The sequence below is a fragment of the Panthera uncia genome, chromosome A2, assembly GCF_023721935.1.
Source record: "Panthera uncia isolate 11264 chromosome A2, Puncia_PCG_1.0, whole genome shotgun sequence".
NCBI lineage: Eukaryota > Metazoa > Chordata > Mammalia > Carnivora > Felidae > Panthera > Panthera uncia.
Genome location: NC_064816.1, coordinates 20,278,960 through 20,296,036, shown reverse-complemented (window position 1 = coordinate 20,296,036; position 17,077 = coordinate 20,278,960). Strand labels below are relative to the sequence as shown.

Genomic DNA, 17,077 nt, shown 5'->3' with positions numbered 1-17,077 from the left:
TGGGTTCTCACGGCCCCAGGGAAAGGACAAACCCCAGGCCTGTGCGCCAGTGCTCGCTGTGATCTAGCTCCAACTTGCTTTTCCAAACTTACTCTCTTCCCACTGGCATGTTCTCCCCATCTCTGCACTTGCACCTCTCGCCCTGCCAGCCTGATGTCCCGTCCCAGAAGCCTTCCTGTTTTGTCCCCTAGCTGACCCCACACAGCTCTGCTCCAGGCTCCCAGCCCCTGAGGGTCTGCTCCATTTCACCTTTTGTTGAGGCTTGTATGTTTGGGTCTAATCACTCCGAGCTCCTGGAGGGCCAGGCCATGTCACATTCATCCCTGTGTTCCTGGGGGATGGCCAGGGACTCAGCTGCCCTCGCCTCCTGGAGAGTCATTCCCCTAAGAGTCTCCAGTGAGGCTGGAGCTCTGGTCTCCAGGACAATGGGACCCTCAGAGGAAGAGCCCAGGCCCACCCTGGGTCATGCCAAGACCCTGCCAGCTCCCAGACCTTCCAGAGTGGCCACCATGTGCCTGCCATACACATACTCTTCTGAGCAAAGTGACCCCGTGACTCTCCCACGGGGCCACCACTGAATGGTGTTGACGAGGCTGCCTGGGCACAAGGCAGCTAATTTATGACATACCATGGCCTTGGATGAAAGCTCCACACCCAACTGTGAGTTATACAGAGAGAGTTGACTGCCAGGAGCAGAGAAAGGGCGAGAAGGCAGAAAGAAGACTCCATGAGGCAGCAGAAGCCATGAGGAAAAATTGGACTAGTGGCTGGAAGTGGCATGAGCCACAGAAGCAATGACAGTTGCCAAGTCAGCAAGATGACGTTGGACCAGATGAAGCAGCCACTGAGAGGGTCACCACCTGTGGAGGAGGCCAGCTGGGGTGCCTGTGCTCCCCAGGCTTCTGGAATCCTTACACACCCCCGCTGCCGGCTGGTGCCGAGCTCAGTGCTGACCCCCAGGAGCAGAGCCAAGACCCCTCTCAGACCTGTGCTGCAGCCTGGCCCCAAGGTTCCTGGCTCCCAGGACATCTCGTCCATGTGGTCATTCTCAGCGCCCATGGTCACGACTGCCAGGCGATGGGGGCTGTGGCAGAACTGTTGTCCTCACAGCAGTGTCTGGTGGCTCCTTGTGGCCCCGCAGCTGCCTGTGGAGCCTCCCCAGCCTTTCCTCTAGGTGCCACCTCCTCCCCAGTTACTTAGACTTTTGTGGGAGGGACAACTCGAAGTAGGACTTCGGAAGCTGCTCAACAGGCACCAGAGGGACAGCTGGGGTCTTGGAGGGACCCAGAGTCACCATGCAGACTTGAGAATTAGACAGAATCTAAGAGATCTTTGGGCTCCCCCTTTTCCACTCTACAGGAAGGCCTTGCTTCGGGCGGCCGGTCATCTGGAAGCCCGTGGCTCTCCCTTGAGAAGCCCAGGATGCTGCAGATGGCGGTTGGTCCCTGAAACTCTGTTGGCCACCCGCCCCCACCCCCCACTACCTGCCACTGAGGGAGGGCTCTATGTTCCCTGGGCCTGGGGCAGCCCTGGATCTCAGCATCTGTGTTACTTTAAAACAATTTTTTTAATGTCTATTTGTTTTTGAAGGAGAAAGCGACAGCTCGTGAGCGGAGGAGGGGCAGAGAGAGGGAGACACAGAATCCGAGGCAGGCTCCAGGCTCCAGGCACAGAGCCCAACATGGGGCTGGAACCCACAAGCTGTGAGACCATGATCTGAGCTGAAGCCAGATGCTTGACCAACTGAGCCACCCAGGCACCCCCAGATTTGTGTTATTGCTCTGGGTCTTCAAGGGCCTCCACTGCAGTGGGAACTGGACAGAAGCCAGCAGAGAAAAAGTAGAAATCTTTGGAAAAGAAATGCCCATCACCCAGAGGGCCAGAAGCTCCCCAAGGTATAGTATAGGCTCATCTCCTTGCACCCTGTGACATTGAACTTTAACTGGGCCCCAAGGTGAAGCCAAGGGAAGGAGCCCTGAAAAGATCATTCCAGGTGTCAGCATGAGGAGCCAGCGGGCTGCCGTCACTGGCTCCCTGGAATCACAGCTTCTGGGGACTAGCTATCCCTGCCTTTGGGAACTATCCCCAGTGTAAGGCGTTGCAAAGCCACAGCTGCAGAGTCGAGCTGAAGGGGAGGCCCTGTGCCCAGGGGTCCAGCATCCAGCTCTCAGCAGGACTACCTAGGGACCCCAAGTCCATATATGGTTTGTGCCTTTCTTATGTTCATTTTTTTTTTTTAACGTTTATTTATTTTTGGGACAGAGAGAGACAGAGCATGAACGGGGGAGGGGCAGAGAGAGAGGGAGACACAGAGTCCGAAGCAGGCTCCAGGCTCTGAGCCATCAGCCCAGAGCCCGACGCGGGGCTCGAACTCACGAACCGCGAGATCGTGACCTGAGCCGAAGTCGGACGCTCAACCGACTGAGCCACCCAGGCGCCCCTCTTCTGTTCATTTTAAGCGATGCTCTGGAATATCTAGAACCCAATCTCAGTGGGCTGCGGCCATCAGCTGCCCAGCCTGACAGGAGTATTCACAGGGGGGTGCTTAAGCACACAGATGATGGCACCAGACAGTATGGGTTCAAATCCCAGTTGGGCCATTCATGAGTGACTTGGGACAAGTTACCTAACCTCAGTTTCCTCAGCTATAAATGGGTAAAACGGTATCCCCCCTAGGACTGTTGGGAGCATACATTTAGTTAATTCAATGAAGGCACTTAGAACAGTGCCTATATAGGCTGCCACAGTGTCCTTTGGGCCTTGGACCTGTAGGGATAGCTGTGTGCAGGGGACACTCCAGATGCTCAGAGAGCATAGGGTCTGGCAGCTGCAGCAAACAAGGTGGGGTGGGGGCAAAGTTGGCATGGGTTTCCTCCCGGCCTCCAGGTCTGCTATGACCCCTGAGTCCTTCCTGGCGGCAGCATCTTGGATTGCCTCCCCATCGCCCTCCCTCCCAGAAAGCAGCGGCCTGGACTGGACATAGCTTCTCTTTAATGGAAGTCACGGGTGCTTTGACACAGTGGATCAGCTTGGACAGCAAGATGTGTCCTGGGCAGTGGGTCAGGATGCTGTGCTCCTCTGCCGTGAGCCCAAGGAAGGACAGGTGTGTTGGCCGGGGGCTCAGAAGATGTCAGGGACAATATAGTCAGTGTAAACGCCATCGATCAGCCCAGCCCCATTGTTGTGGACGAACCAGCAGGTCACCTCAGCCCCATGCCGGGGGTCCTTGCTGTAGTCTTTTTGCAAGCCCCTGGGGAGATACAAATCAGCTGGGGTTACCTTTTGGACTCAGCAGGGCTGCACCCCCTCCAGGAAGCCCATTCCATCTGTGTGACACCACGAGGAAGGCCCTGACCAACCACAGGAATGCCAAGGGCAGAGATGCTGGGAGAGCCACCCACCCACCTGGTGACGGTCAGCTGCCGGCTCTTCACCACCATTGTGGCATCTGTCTTTGTGGGGTCGGAGCCCGGATGGGGGTCAGACACTTTAAAATCAAAGGGGTGGAAGAATTGTCCTGGAAAGGTACATTGGAAGCAGCAGTGACCATTGAGGGGCCTTGCACTCAGCATGTGCTCACTGGAGGGTTAGGGTCGCCTGGGTGTTTTTTCTTAAGGGCATGACTATTTCTGATACATTTGGGCATCGAAAGCCTCCTTTAGTTCACCTGCTCCAGAGAAGCACCTACTGGCAGGTGGTTGTACCTCCTGCCTCTTTTAGACCAACTCCGAAGGAACATGGCTGGGGAGAGAGGGTTGAGAGGGAGGTGCCCACAGAGAGCAGGGTCTGCAGGAAGGCCACCAGGGGAAGCGGTGTGGCCAGTGACCCATCACACCCAGGAGGTCTTGGGGAGCCCGGTCTGTTTGGACCCTCCTGCTAGTCGGACGTCTCCTGCTCGCCCCCAGGTCCACTTAAGCCTGAGTTTCACCTTGTGTGTGATCACCTTTCTGAGGGACAAGACCTTCCCCAGGACAAGCCCTCTTTGGACCTTTGAGTCTTGATGGCCAAGTTGGAGGGAAGCGTGTTCAGTGCCCAGAGGCAAGTCTGACCCATGGCGAGCCCGCTGGCTTCAACAGCACACCCCACAGCTCTGCCTGCCTAGCAGGTCGTACCCAGCAGCCCGTGTGTCCGTGCCGACATCCGGTGACTGTCCAGCACGTAGAAGCCCAGGAAGTCCTGGTGAATGGCACTCCCCTTCCACACCCGGTGCAAGACGACCTCAAAAGTGCCCCCGTCCTCCACAGACACCACCAGGTTCCTCTTCCTGTTGATGGTCACTACCACCCTGCAGGGCCAGGTGGCCGTGAGGGCAGATGCAGCCACATTACACCTTTCTCCATTCGGTCACCCTCATCCTCTTGGACCCAGCTCTCATGAGCTCCTCACCCTCACTCCCAGATGGTGGGTGTTACCTTCTCACATGTTGTTATTGTGTATGGGGCCCCTACAGTGTGCTAGACCCTGTGCCAAGCCCTCCCTACAAACTGCATCATTCAGTTCTCACTGTGATCCTGTGAGGCTCAAAGAGGTTAAGTAACTTGCCCAAGGTCACACAGCTGGAAAGCGGTAAAGCCAGGACTTAAACTCCAGCCTGTCTAATATCAAAGTCTGTGTTCTTTGACCGCCACTCATCATCTGTGTCCTCCACCTGGACTCTGCCCACCTCTTTCTATAGCTCTCTGCCCGGCGTCAGGCTCTGATGCTCAGCAGAGTTTGCTGAGTGAATGAGTGAAGGAAGGAACAAACACAAGGCAAGGCGTGCTAACACAGGGCTGAAAGAGCACTCTGGAGTTTCAGAGAATGGGTAGCCTTTGCCCTGGGCCGGGGAGGTGAGTCGGCTTTGCTTGGTGGAGATGGGATGGACTGTAGGGCGAGGGAGCCTGGGAGCCCAGACCCGCAGGCATTCGGGCCTGGAACACGTGTCTGGGAACTGAGGGAAATGGGTGGGGTGGTCCTCAGGGTCCCACATGTCTGCCCAGCTCCCAGGGAAGCCACATGGATGTCATTCACTGCCATGGTGCAGGTGACCAGGGCCCGGCAAGCTCAGGCAGCTGAGCTGGCTCTGGGGCTTCGTGCCTGTCCCTAACCACCCTTGCCCTTGCCTCCCCACCCAGCCCCCGGCCCCAGCCTGGTTACTCATGCTGCCGCAGTGAAGCCTGGTCTCCCCAGGAGAACACAGGGCCGCCCAAGCCGGGGTTCAGCGTAATGTTCTGGGGAGTCACTTCCAGATGAAAGTCCGTTGCGGGGTTGGCGATCCCCAGCCGCCCGAAGTACGTGCCCTCATGCTGCCCGGGGCTCCTGGCCTTGTTGCCAATGAGCTGCCCATTCACTGAGAAGCCTGCAGCGGGGTGAGGGGCCGTCCGGGTCAGGGAGGGGTCTGCTCTCGCCAGACCCCCACCAGCCTGCCTGTGCTCATGCCGCACCTCCCCCCGGGAGACACCCACACCCCACCCATCCCACACCAGCTTTGAGGGGCTCACCTCCTGAGGGGTTTTCAGGATTGGTGGAGGCCACACAGCACCACTCTGCACCCCCCACACACACTACCTGTCACTGAGCCCTCACATCCGGGCCATGAAAGACACCTTGCAGGACTTGGGCCTGGTCCTTCTCTGTGGCTCTAACCCCTGACACAGAAGCAGGTCACAGAGGCCTCCTATGACCTGAGCAGCCCCAAAGCCCCCTCATCATCCTCACTACCACCACATCATGCCTCATGCTCTGAGGCTGTCATCAGAGAATTTGCTTGCCTGTTTGTCTCCCTTCCCTAAACTCCACAAGAGTAGGGACTTACTACACCCATGGCCCCCAGGAGGTACTCAATGAACCCTTGCAGATGACCTGACTGGACTGGGAGGGAGGGAGAGAGAGTGGCCAAGAGACAGGGAGTCATTCCCACCCCAGAGCACTGCCGGGGGATGGACTCAGAGGCCCCCTCAGAGGCTGAACGCAGGGCAGGATCACTATGAAACTTGCAGAACTTGGTACAAAATGGAAGTGAGGGACCCTTTGTTCAAAAAGCATTAAGAATTTCAAAACAGTTACAGCAGAGTATTAAATCAAGCGTGGACCCTTCTAAGCATAGGGTCCTGTGTGCCCCCACCGGTCACATGTCCACGAAGCAGGTGCCATCTAGGGCAGGTGGATGGGAGGGAAGGAGGCAGGTTGAGTCCCGCCAGATGATGCTGGGGCACGGGCTGTGGGAAGTGGCGGCCACTGCCACTGTCCTGTCTGCAGCTGTACACTGAGGGCCGAGGAGTCCAGGCCCCACGCTGTCTGGCAGAATCAGTGATGTCACCCATACCTGTGTCAGGGTCCTGCACCAGGCTCAGGACCACACCGGGCTCCTCATTGATATTGAAGCACAGGGTATCCTCTTTCTGGGGCACGTGGATGAGGAAGTGGGGGTCAGTGTCCACTGGGGGCATAGCATGGAGTCTGTTAGATTGGGCATCCGGAAGGTGGGCTAGGGCCGGCCAGGAGCAAGGCAGGGGTGTCCCCCAGACCCTCCCCAGGACTCACCACCAGTCACTCGGTTTGGCAACTGCTGGATGTTGGAGCTGGATTGAGTCGGGGAAGGGTGCAAGGCCGACAGCATGAACGCTGGCAGGGAATGAATGGCAGTTAGGAGGACGGCACCCCACTTCCCTGGGGCTGCTGGCTCCTTTCCCCAGACCCCTCCACCCAGGCGGCTGGCCTGAAGCCACAGGAGCGACCCCGAGCCCCTGATGCCTCCTGGTGTGCTGGCCCCCGGTCTGCCTCCTTCCATGGGGGCCCGATGGAGCTGCTGGCATAAGGGGAGGCCAGGGACAGTCAGGAGGCAGTTCTGAGGATTCCAGGGAGAGTCAGTGAGGAAGCCTCAGACCGGCTGTCGTTTCCTCCTCAGGCAAATAGGAGCTTCGCTCAGGACTGAACGTACCGCCTGAGGGACAATGGCACAAGGAGGAGAGAGGTAGAGATGTATGTCCGGGGGATGCCGCCACTTACTCTTTCTGTGTCCCAGCATCTCTGTGGAGGACAGCGAGAGAGGACAGCATCACCCTCAGCGCCCTACCTGAAAGGCACACGCCTCGTTCCCCAAGGGCATCCGAGTCCCAAAGGCCAGGCAGGTCTGGGCTCGAAGGCCTCCCTGGGCACCCCCACCCTGGCTGCTGGGCAGACACAGGCAGACATGGAGGCCCGGATGGAGGAGGCTGCACAAGGGCTCCCCAGGCATGCAGGGGGCAACTGCTGGTTTGTGGTGAAAGGCTGGAGGATGCGGAGCAGGGGATACACCCCTGGGGGCTGGGGCACCAGCTGCTTGCCTGACCCCAGGAGCCCCTTCTGGAAACCAACGTGATTGAAAAACTCACCCAAGGGCAGAGAATCTGGAAGGGAGAGAAAGGGAGGAGAATCAAAACCCAGGAAGTTTTTGGCCCTCAGAAGCCTCCGCAGACCCGCAGCCTCCCCCTTTGCAGCGCCCCTACCCTCGGGGGGCTTGTCAATGATGGGCTCCAGGCCATCCTCGTCCGTCATGCCTCTGATGGTCATGGAGGTCAGTGGGGTCACAAACTGGTAGGCCAGCGACATCTGCAGGGCCTTGGCCGTCGCGGTGGCCTTCTCCTTCCCCTCCAACTTCATCCTACGAGACACACACCGGTTCCAAGCCCCACGGCCTGGATGACAACAGACTTGAACTCCCCGGCCCTTTTGCTCATTTGGTCACTCACTCACTCATTCAGCAAACACGAATCAGGCACCTGCAGTGCCCCTGTTCCGTGGCCACCTTCAAGGGCCTCGTGATTTAAAGCCCTCCCACCTGGAAAACCTGGCGATTCGGCAGGGTTGGGGGACGGGCCTCAGAAATACGCAGAGAATTTAACAGCTGGGAGATTCTGGGGAGCGGTCTAACTTCTCTGAGCCTCTGCTCACTCCTCTGCGAAATGGGGATAATGAGGAAATTCCCCCGCAGGCTGTGAGGATTGCCCAAGCGTGTCTGGACGCAGCGGCCCCCTCAGTAAAGGGCAGCCTCCCCCTGCCCGGCAGCTCAGCGGAGGCAAACCGGGTCCCGCCCACGCTGTCGACTGACTGGTTGGTTCGAACTCAGTGAGCGAAGCCGAACGCCAGTCAGCCTGACCCACTTCCAACCTCGAAGGCCCGGAAGCACCCCTTCTCCGTTCACCTCACTGGTCCAGAGGCCCTGGTGTCCACCCCCGCCGCAGGGGTCGTACCGCTTGGCCAGCAGCTCCTGGATGGTGAGGTAGGCCCAGAGCCGTTCAACGTGGTTCTCCAGCACGTGGCCCCGCTCCTGGAGCAGCTTCTTCATCTCCTCTTCATCCACCAGGCAGGTCGCCTTGAATTCTTGGCCCTCCTGAGGGTGGTCACGGGTAGAGGGCCCGGGCGCCGTGAAGGGCACAACCGCAGGCTGGTGCCGGAGGGCCCGGGACCCCCCCCCCCCCACACACACACACATCCAGGCTCTGCGATTCTTTCTCAGCACCGCCCTTCCCCGAGCTGCGGTCCTAACGCTCACTCATCCCTTCATCCCTCACACGCTTGCTGAGCACCGTCAGTGAGCCAGTGGGGCCTCGGCCCTGGGGACTCCAGGAATGGGAGGACCAGACCCTGGCCTCCTGAAGTTACTCTCTCTGGGACGTGCCAGCAAGCATCCAGCTACTTCGACCATCTAGCTGTTTCCACCATGTCCCCTCCTTCAAATGCCCACCGCGGCCCCACCTGCAAATGCTGTTCTGTCCCCAGCTACGATAGTGGGACTTCACTTCCTGAGGGAATCCCGTGCCCCAGGCACTGCGCAAGCATATTACATAGATTATTTCACTTAATCCACACAACTCTCCAGGGCAGTATCACCCCACGGTACAGAAAAAGAAACTGAGGCCTGGAGAGCTGGACCCATTCGCTCAAGGTCACCCAGCCGGTCAGGGCGGAGCCGGGGTCCGGCGTAGCTTTCCTCACCCAAAGCCCCCATTCTGCATGCTTGACCACACAGCAGGGCTTGAAGCCACCCCCAGCAGGACAGGGTCCATGTCTCACACACCTGTGACCCCCACAGCATGCACACACACACATGCACTTGCACCGTGGCGCCAATCTGGGTGTTCAGGAAAAGATTGTCAAGTGAAACGGAAGAGGCTGGCCTCTTGCTCTCTCATGCCTTTGCGGAGAATGATGTAAGGAATAACAGGTGATCCGTTTTGGGCCAAGGGACTACAAATAATCAAGGCTATGTCGGTTCCATCCCAGCCCATCCCCTGGATGCCTGCGTGGAGGAATGTTCTGGCCTGGGGTATGTGTGGCATGGTGCAGAGGTGGGGGCACTGCTCTGGGGAAAGAGAAGCCTGGGGACAGCGGGGACGGGTGGAGAATGAGTGTGGATTTGGAGCCTCTGGGTGCTGCCTGACCTCTCCACCCTCCGCAGCCCCAGTGTTTACCCCACGGGCCAGCACATCAGCTTTGAAACTGCTCAATTTGTGGTCAGCGATGCGCCCAGCCACCATGATCTCCGAGCCTTCGTAGTACTGTTTATGGCGGTGCTGGGTCAGAGCTGAGACGGTGTCCTGGGGATAGAGCAACTCCACATCCACCAGTAGGGGGTTCGCTACCTGGTCGTAGAAACCCTGCAGGGGTGGGGCGGGGGAGCACAGCCTCAGAGCTGGTGGGTCACCCGGGGCACCCAATGGGGAGACTCACTCACAAAGTAGAGTATTGGGACCCCCATTTTATAGATGGAATTGCAGGTTCATAGGGGTTAAGTAATTGGTTTGAGGTCATGCAGCTGATTCCAACCACATTCCAGAATTTTATCTGCTTCTCTGGATGGATGGGAGAAAGGCTGCTAAGACCGGGCTCCCCCATGGCATTCCATTGGTGGTATGTTGGGGGGCAGAGGGGGTAGGAGGAGACCTGCAGCTGCTGGGTGGCATCGTGGTCCTCGTAAATTCTCTGAGCCCGTCCGTTGTTCTCCATGGACATGACCTCCAGGAAGTTCAAGTCCACGTTGTGGCCAAAGCCCAAGTTGTAGAGTGGGAACCTGCCCCCAATGGCGTTGCGGACGTTCTTGAGGATTTGGGAACGGTCTGTCACCCCTGCAGCCACACACCCAGGCAGTGACAGGATACCAAACACAGGCATGTAGGGCACAATGGACCTTTGGGGCACACTCCCTGGGGGACAAGCCTCCTATCTCAGACCACCCCCCCATCTCCAGTCCCCACCAGCCTCTTGAGGCAATGTCTCCCACTGGCTCCCAACGACTATAACAGATCCTAACAGCCTCTCAAAGACTTGCCCAACTATATGGACCTATCATAAGCAGACCAGATTCTGCTCTAAACCCTCCCATGGGTCATTGCCATGGCCCGTGAGACCACACTGACCTTCCCAAACCTAGTTTCACCTATTCTGCACATGTTGTTCTTAGGCAGGCCCCGCCATCACACAAACTTTTTTTTTTTTCCTTCAAGCTTCTCCCTCTGCCAGGGATCCCTTCCTGCTCCTCCTCTCCTCCTTCCAGCCCAAGCTCATGGGTCACCTCCTCCAGAAGGCTTCCTGGGACCCTGCCTGGGCCAGATGCCCCTTATCTGCAGTCCTGCAGCCTCCTGGCACCCTGTTCTTTCAGGGCCCTCAGCACAGCTTCTGTTCCTGGGTCAGCCTCCCCCAATGAACCCTGTGCTCCTTAAGCACAGAGACAAATCTTGTTCTCTTGGTATCTCTTCTTGGTCCCTAGCGCTATGCTTGGCACACAGTCGGCGCTGAATACACAGTTCGTTAAATTCAACCTAGGAATCCTGCCTATCGTCCTGGGGTCTGTGCAACCTTGGGTCATGTAGGTACTTCCCCAGTTTCCCAGCTCAGCATAGAAGTATGCCTTCTCTCTCCTGCAGACATTACAGTCTGAGCTCTGTCTTTAGACCAGGGCTTGATTTTGCCTGGAGCCTTTCTGCCCCCCAGTAGCACCTCCAGTGGTTGGGTTTCCAAGCTCAGCTTGAACGCCTTCAGTCGCAAAGAGATCGCCACCTCCCAACACAGCCCTTGAGGTGCTTACCCTCTGTGGGCTCCCCGTCCGTCAACATGATGAGAACTGAGGCATGGTTGCTGAGTTCTGGGACGCTGCCATGAGCTCCGTTCAAGATCTCAATTCCCTGGAGCAAACCTCCATTCAGGTTTGTGGCTGCAAAAGAAGGAAAGTAGGCCAGTGTATGACCTCATTCCAAGGGGACAGAAGTGACACCAAGGTGGCCCAAGACCCCTGCCCTTACCCCCAGCCAGGTGGAAGCGCCGCACAAAGTCTTGAGCCGCTCGCACATTGGCGGCAGATGCCGGCACCAATGAGCCCCTCCATGACTGCACTTCAGACCCAAAGAGGACCAGGTCGAAATAGTCCCCTGGCCGCATGTCCCCCAGGATTTTAAGGAGTGCCTCCTTGGTCTGGAAGGACAGGACAGTCATCAGAGGGACATGGCCCCTAGAGAGTGCCTCCTGTCAACTCCAGATGCCCCTTTGAGAGATCCACAGGGCAGAGGTACACAGCGGACAAGTGGGAGGGATGGACAGGCCAACCAGGTGGCACCAGAAGACGAGTGTCCTATGGACCCCTGGGGGTGGATGAGGGGATGGAGAAGACAAGGGACGTAGCATGGGAAGAGGAAAGGACCAGGAGCTCAAACGGGGCAGGATCAAGAAAGAGGACCACAGGGGGGCTCAGTTTCTGACACTCAGCCATGGTCTCACTGCACCATGGGCAGGGCACTCAGTGGGCTGTGCCCTGCTGCGAGACTCCTCGTCGTGGACAGCCATGCTTGTCCCTGGCACATTCAGCAGACAGCTGTCATCTTCCAAGCGCCCCCATGGCCGGATTCATGACCTCGTGGGCATTGCTATCATTCTCATTTTGCTACTGAGGAGAAGTGAATGCACTTGCCACAGTTGCACAGCGAGGAAGTGGCTGATGCCAGAGCCTGCCACGGGGTGGGGGGGTGCGGGGGTGAGGGGGGGGATTTCCTGTCAGATCGCCCACCTCCGACTGGGAGCAGGAATCCCAAACCCAGACCCCAGCAACAACACCAAGGGGTGCGTGCCAAGGCTGAAGAAGGCTCTGCTGGGTGAACTGTTTAAAGCCACAGTTTACCTGCTTCACTTTCTGGCCTTCCATAGAGGTGCTAATGTCAATCACAAAAACCAAGTTCTTGTTCAGGTTCGTCAGGTTTTGGGGGGCAAAGAAGTGGGCAAAGTGGTTATTGGCAACCTACAATACAAAGGAACAAGTGAGGCCCCTGTCACAAGCATCCGTGCCTGCCCTCTGAGTCTCAGGCCAGAAGTTTCAGGCTCACCAGGAGGTCACAGAGTTTGTCTCGATTGACATCATAGGTCACCTTGAAGTCTCCATTCATCAAGGATGTAGAGCACGTGGGGCAGGATTGCTGCTGACCCACAGTAGGGCGGAAAAGCACATGACCCTGGAACCACAGAGGGTGTGAGGCATTACTGGCTTGTGCAGCAGCCGCCAGGGTGTTCGCAAACGCAACATAAGGGGTGTGTGTGTGTGTGTGTGTGTGTGTGTCGCATGGACATAGAAATGAATCTGGTGGGCCCTCCACCCAGCTGCTGGGAGCACACACCTATAAGGTGGTAGGAGAGAAGATCTGTTTCTTTGCTTATACGCTTCTGAATCATTGGGCTTTTCTACAATAAGCATCACCACTTTGGGTACAAGATAATAGCAGTAGAGAGACATTAGTTAATGCAAACTGTGGAGTACAAAAGCAAGACTATAATACTGTGCTGGAAAACAGGACCACCACCACCCCACCCCCCACCCCCGCCACCAGGTAGACAAAGAGCAGAAGCTGGGAGGAAGGACACAGGGCAGAGGCTAAGGTCTGGTTTGACTTTGTGTTGGTGCTCAGGGAAATTAGGGATGGTTTTCACTCAATACTTTTCTATACTTTTGTAACTTTCTACTTTTTCTTTAAATACTTTTTAATTTTTACTTTTTGTTTGTTATAGAAGTAAGATATACTTATCAAAAAGCCCCCACAAAACTTGAAATGGATTGTTAGGAAGACACAGACCCACTTCTTGGTCTCCTACTAAAAGCAAGCATGTTGGGTAACACTCTGGGGTATCATATTTTGTTTAAAAAAGAACCCCTCCAAAACCGTAAGAAACATTCCCTTTATGTGAATTATTGTGGGGTCACTACCAAAGGTAGGCGGGGACTAAAGGGCTTGTTCCTGGCTCCAGTTGAGGGCAAGTTAGAAGGCAGGGCACTAGCTGGGTGTCACCCACCCGGATGCCACACCCCTCCAGGACCTGGGAAGGGGCAAGCAGGAGACTTTGGGGATCCCTGCAAACGGGAAGTGAGTGACAAGGGGTAAGTGGCGGGGTAGCCCAAAGGCCTTCCCAAATTAGTTCTGTTTCCTAGAGGCCTGGAGCTTGGACCCCTAACTACAACAGCATCTGGGATTTCCGCATGTGCCCTGTGCTTCCCTGAATGCTTTACCCATGCATGCGACACGGGCAAAGAGGAAACCGAGGCTCAAGCAAGTCAGCAGCTCACCCCAGACCATGCAACCAGGGGCTTGCCCCTGCTGAGGGGACACCTTCCCCAGCCTCAGCATCAGGATTTGGCTAAGTCGCTCTGAGAACCAGGAGTGCCGAGTTCTCTGGGATACCAACCACACACCTACCTTCCTCACCCCTAGGGTGGCTTGCAGCCCCTGCCTGGTTCCCGGGCCAAGCCTGGACACTTCGTGAGGGGTTGGACCAGGCTGAGAAGTCCCGGGGGCCCACCACCACCCCCCGCCAGCCCACACACCTTTTTTCCCGAGAAGGATTTCTTGATGAGTTGGCTTGCCAGTTCCTTGGGGAGGAAGGACGCCTGGGCATCCAGCTTGCTGATCCCCTGGGGCTCAAAGATGTCCACGTCAATCTGCATCATTGAAGCAGCCAGGCTCCCATTCAGGCCACCATCAAGTCTCAGCCAAGAGCCAACCTGTGTCCTGGCCACCTACTGTGTGCCACACCCACCCAGCCCTCAGCACAGGGCCTGGCATGTTGTACGCACTTCAGAAATATCGGCCAAATGAAGGTGTGCATGCCTGGGTCCCTCAACTCGGCCGCCACTGAGGTGCCAGTGACAGTCACAGCCCCTCGGTCTTCCCGGGACTTCCTAGCCTACCGACTACCTGGATATTTAATATCTGTCGTGATCCTTGTGGCAACTCTGGGACACACGGGAAGCCCCACTTAACAGATGAGCAAGCTGAGGCTCAGAGAGGAAGAGGAGACTGGAGGGTTCAGGTAGCTCCCTGCCCATGAAGAACCCACTAGAACCCGCCCAAGGAGTCAGTCCCCTTCCTGTGTGCTCAGGCCTGGGATGGCACACGGTGGGCCTGGAGCCAGTCCTCAGAGCCATGGCGACAGAGAGTCGGGAGCCCTGCCCCAGATATGGCTCCCCTGCATACAGCCACCCATGATCTACCTCAAAATGGTGCACCAGCTGCTTGGGCTTGACTTTGATGTCAATGTTGTACTGTGTAAGTCTTCGCTTCAGCACCTCCTCGTAGGTCAGCCGGAAGGTGGCCTTGCTCCGGGGACCGATGGTGAGGTGGATGGTGAATTGTTCCATCGTTCTCCCCGAGGCCCTGCACATACCACCAGCAGCCACGACACACAGACAAATGGTGAGTGACATGTGGGTTCTTGTCACCTAAAGCATGGCCCTAGAATCAATTTCTCTTACATTCATGCTGCTCCCAGGTTTCCTTGCCCTTCACCCTTGTCTTAGCTGGCTGGCCAGGGTCAGGGCTCAAGGACAGGGCCCCTTCTCTCAGAGGCTGGTCTGGGAAGGTGGGCGGGTCAACGCCAGCCTTGTCCAGTGCACCTGTGCCAGCATCTACGTTTGGGCAGTTTGCTCACTTCCCGTCGTCAGCCTGGGGCTGCTCTCGCCCAAGGCTGGGGAGGACAGCACCAGAGGTTGGGGCAGCAAGGCCACACTCACCTGACAAGGCCAGCATTCTCTCCTGAGACGGCCGCTTTCCGGTACTGCTTCCACGCAGTCACTTTGTCCTTTATGTCCCCAATGAATGCTTTTCCATCTGCTGTGCTGTAGGGAGGAAGAAGCCCTCAGGGGGGGGGTGCCCCTGCCCCCACCCACTCAGTCCTGCGGCTTGGAGGTGCTCCTGGCCTAGATCCTGAGAAGGCCCTGTCATGGGAGGCATCTCCTGCCTCCTCCCACTGCCTGCAGAGTTGTTCAGAGGCCCCACGGCAGTGAGGTGAACAGCCACAGCGACAGAATCCAACAGGAAGCCTCGGGTGTCTGCTTTTGCTCCCTGGGCCCTATGCTGAAGACATACCGTCAGAGGCTCCACTTCGCCCTCCAAGATGGGAGCCCAGAACAGACCTAAAGGGGATTGCTCATCCCCTCAGTGCCGGAGCTGGCCTGGTGGCCCTTTGGGACAGAGGAGATGGTCTGCACCATCTGGCCACCCTGAGCCATGGTTTGGGGCTGGGGCTGGTGAATGGACAGCTCGGGTGTGGGAGTCAGCCAGGGCACGCACATGGCAAAGTCACTGATGAAGGCCGTCTTGGGGATTTCCACATCGAAGGCCACTTCCTTGGCTTCATCGGCATTGTTGACCACTTGGCTGGTGATAACGTAGTGGGCGAAGCGAGAGGTGACTTTGCAGTTGACTTTCAAACTCCGGATGGTCACGCCGTCGACACTCTAGGGTGAGATGTGAGGGGCTGTGGCTGTGATGGGGGGTGGGGGCCCTGAGCCAGTGAGAGGCCTCCCGTGTTGTGCAGGGGCTCGACACTCAGCACAGGTGCCGGGTGCCCAGAGAACAGACCAGATCTCCTGGGAAGACCCTTCTGTCCTCTCTGCCAGAGACCCCGCAGTGGGGCGTGAAAGGCCCCATTTCTGGGAAATGGAGTCCCTCTGCCCAGGGTGCCCCCTGAAGCATGAGGGAAAACAGGCTGCGGTATGGCCCCACCACAGACCCCTTTGCAGGGACTCTCACTCACTGTGTCCACAGTCTGTTGCCTCTGTAAAACAAAACCGGGACAAGTGTGAGTGGGAATGTGCGGGGGACCATAGCCTATCTGCCAAGGGGTGGGAGCGGGGCACTACTTGTGTCCTCCGCTCCTTGGCCTCACCTCCCCTTAGCTGCTGGGACATCACCTCTCCAGTCAGTGGTGGTGGAGGTGGGTGGGGTGGCCCTGGCCCCCAGGGTAAGGGTCTTGTGTCCCTCCCGGGCCCACTCTGGCCCAGCGGCCTGTTTCTGGCCTGAGGGTTTACCCACATACCTTGCTGAGTTTGGGCCTGCCTGGGGGTGAAGCCTGAGTGGGCATGGCCTGCAGGATGAGGAGCGAGGCCAGGCACACGCACAGTAGCACCCGCAGCCCCATGGTGCCGTCCATGGTCTCAAGGCTCCTGCTGCCCTGTCACTTCCCTCAGACCGTTAATCAATAAGGTGCCGGATAAACATGGATTAAACATTAGACAAGGCGAAGGCAAATATTATAACTTGGAGGGATCAACATTTGGCAGTGAAGTCTTTCTCCTTGGGGGGATCCCCGGCCGCGTGAACTCCTGACCAGACTCAGACCATGTCCTTCCTACAGAGCTGCGTTCTGCTGCCGTGAGTGGCAAAGACCCCGCGCTCATCTCATCCTGGGTCTGGCTCAGGCGACACCAGCGACATGGCGACCCGCATCAAGAAGCCACAGTTAAAAGTGGACTTCTGAACTGTGTTAGGTGTTACTTTCAAAATTCTTTAACTAAACAAACTCTGCACAGTCACACTCTGGCCCGGGTGGAAGATGGTGTAGTGTAGACGCTGTCTGCCCACACCCACGTCTCCAACAGCGCCAACCCTAGCGTCCGTCCTGCCAGAGGCAAGCTGGGCAGTCCTGGGGATGTGTAGTGGGGGGCCCATGCTTTAGGACAGTTGCTTCGTTCCTCTGGACCTTCTCGTCCAGATTTGGAAAGAGGAGCAGAAGGAAGCCTCACCATTCCTCCACCTGGCAGATGAGGGGAGATGAAGGTAAATACTATGTGTTCATGATGGAGGAC

The 17,077-nt window shown here is 57.3% G+C and overlaps 1 protein-coding gene across 1 annotated transcript; it reads right to left on the bottom strand.

Annotated features, from left to right (window-relative positions):
* Positions 1-2,974: 2,974 nt before the first annotated feature.
* ITIH1 (inter-alpha-trypsin inhibitor heavy chain 1) lies at positions 2,975-16,437 on the bottom strand. Its single transcript, XM_049640685.1, has 22 exons — positions 16,309-16,437; positions 16,027-16,047; positions 15,561-15,727; positions 15,002-15,106; positions 14,483-14,645; positions 13,817-13,930; positions 12,330-12,455; positions 12,128-12,244; positions 11,259-11,427; positions 11,045-11,170; positions 9,904-10,085; positions 9,432-9,617; positions 8,211-8,350; positions 7,467-7,621; positions 7,353-7,367; positions 6,988-7,008; positions 6,523-6,603; positions 6,305-6,418; positions 5,137-5,338; positions 4,113-4,285; positions 3,406-3,517; positions 2,975-3,250 (listed from the first exon to the last, which is right to left on the bottom strand). The coding sequence occupies exons 1-22, from the start codon at positions 16,420-16,422 to the stop codon at positions 3,121-3,123; spliced, it is 2,733 nt and encodes a 910-aa protein (XP_049496642.1). The 5' UTR covers positions 16,423-16,437; the 3' UTR covers positions 2,975-3,120.
* Positions 16,438-17,077: the final 640 nt, after the last annotated feature.

Coding starts and splice junctions, on each gene's coding strand:
- ITIH1 (XM_049640685.1), bottom strand. CDS start 16,422: ATGGACGGCACCATGGGGCTGCGGGTGCTACTGTGCGTGTGCCTGGCC. Junction 11,171..11,258: donor GCGCTTCCACCTGGCTGGGG/GTAAGGGCAGGG, acceptor CTTCTTTTGCAG/CCACAAACCTGAATGGAGGT. Junction 3,518..4,112: donor ACGGACACACGGGCTGCTGG/GTACGACCTGCT, acceptor GTACCTTTCCAG/GACAATTCTTCCACCCCTTT.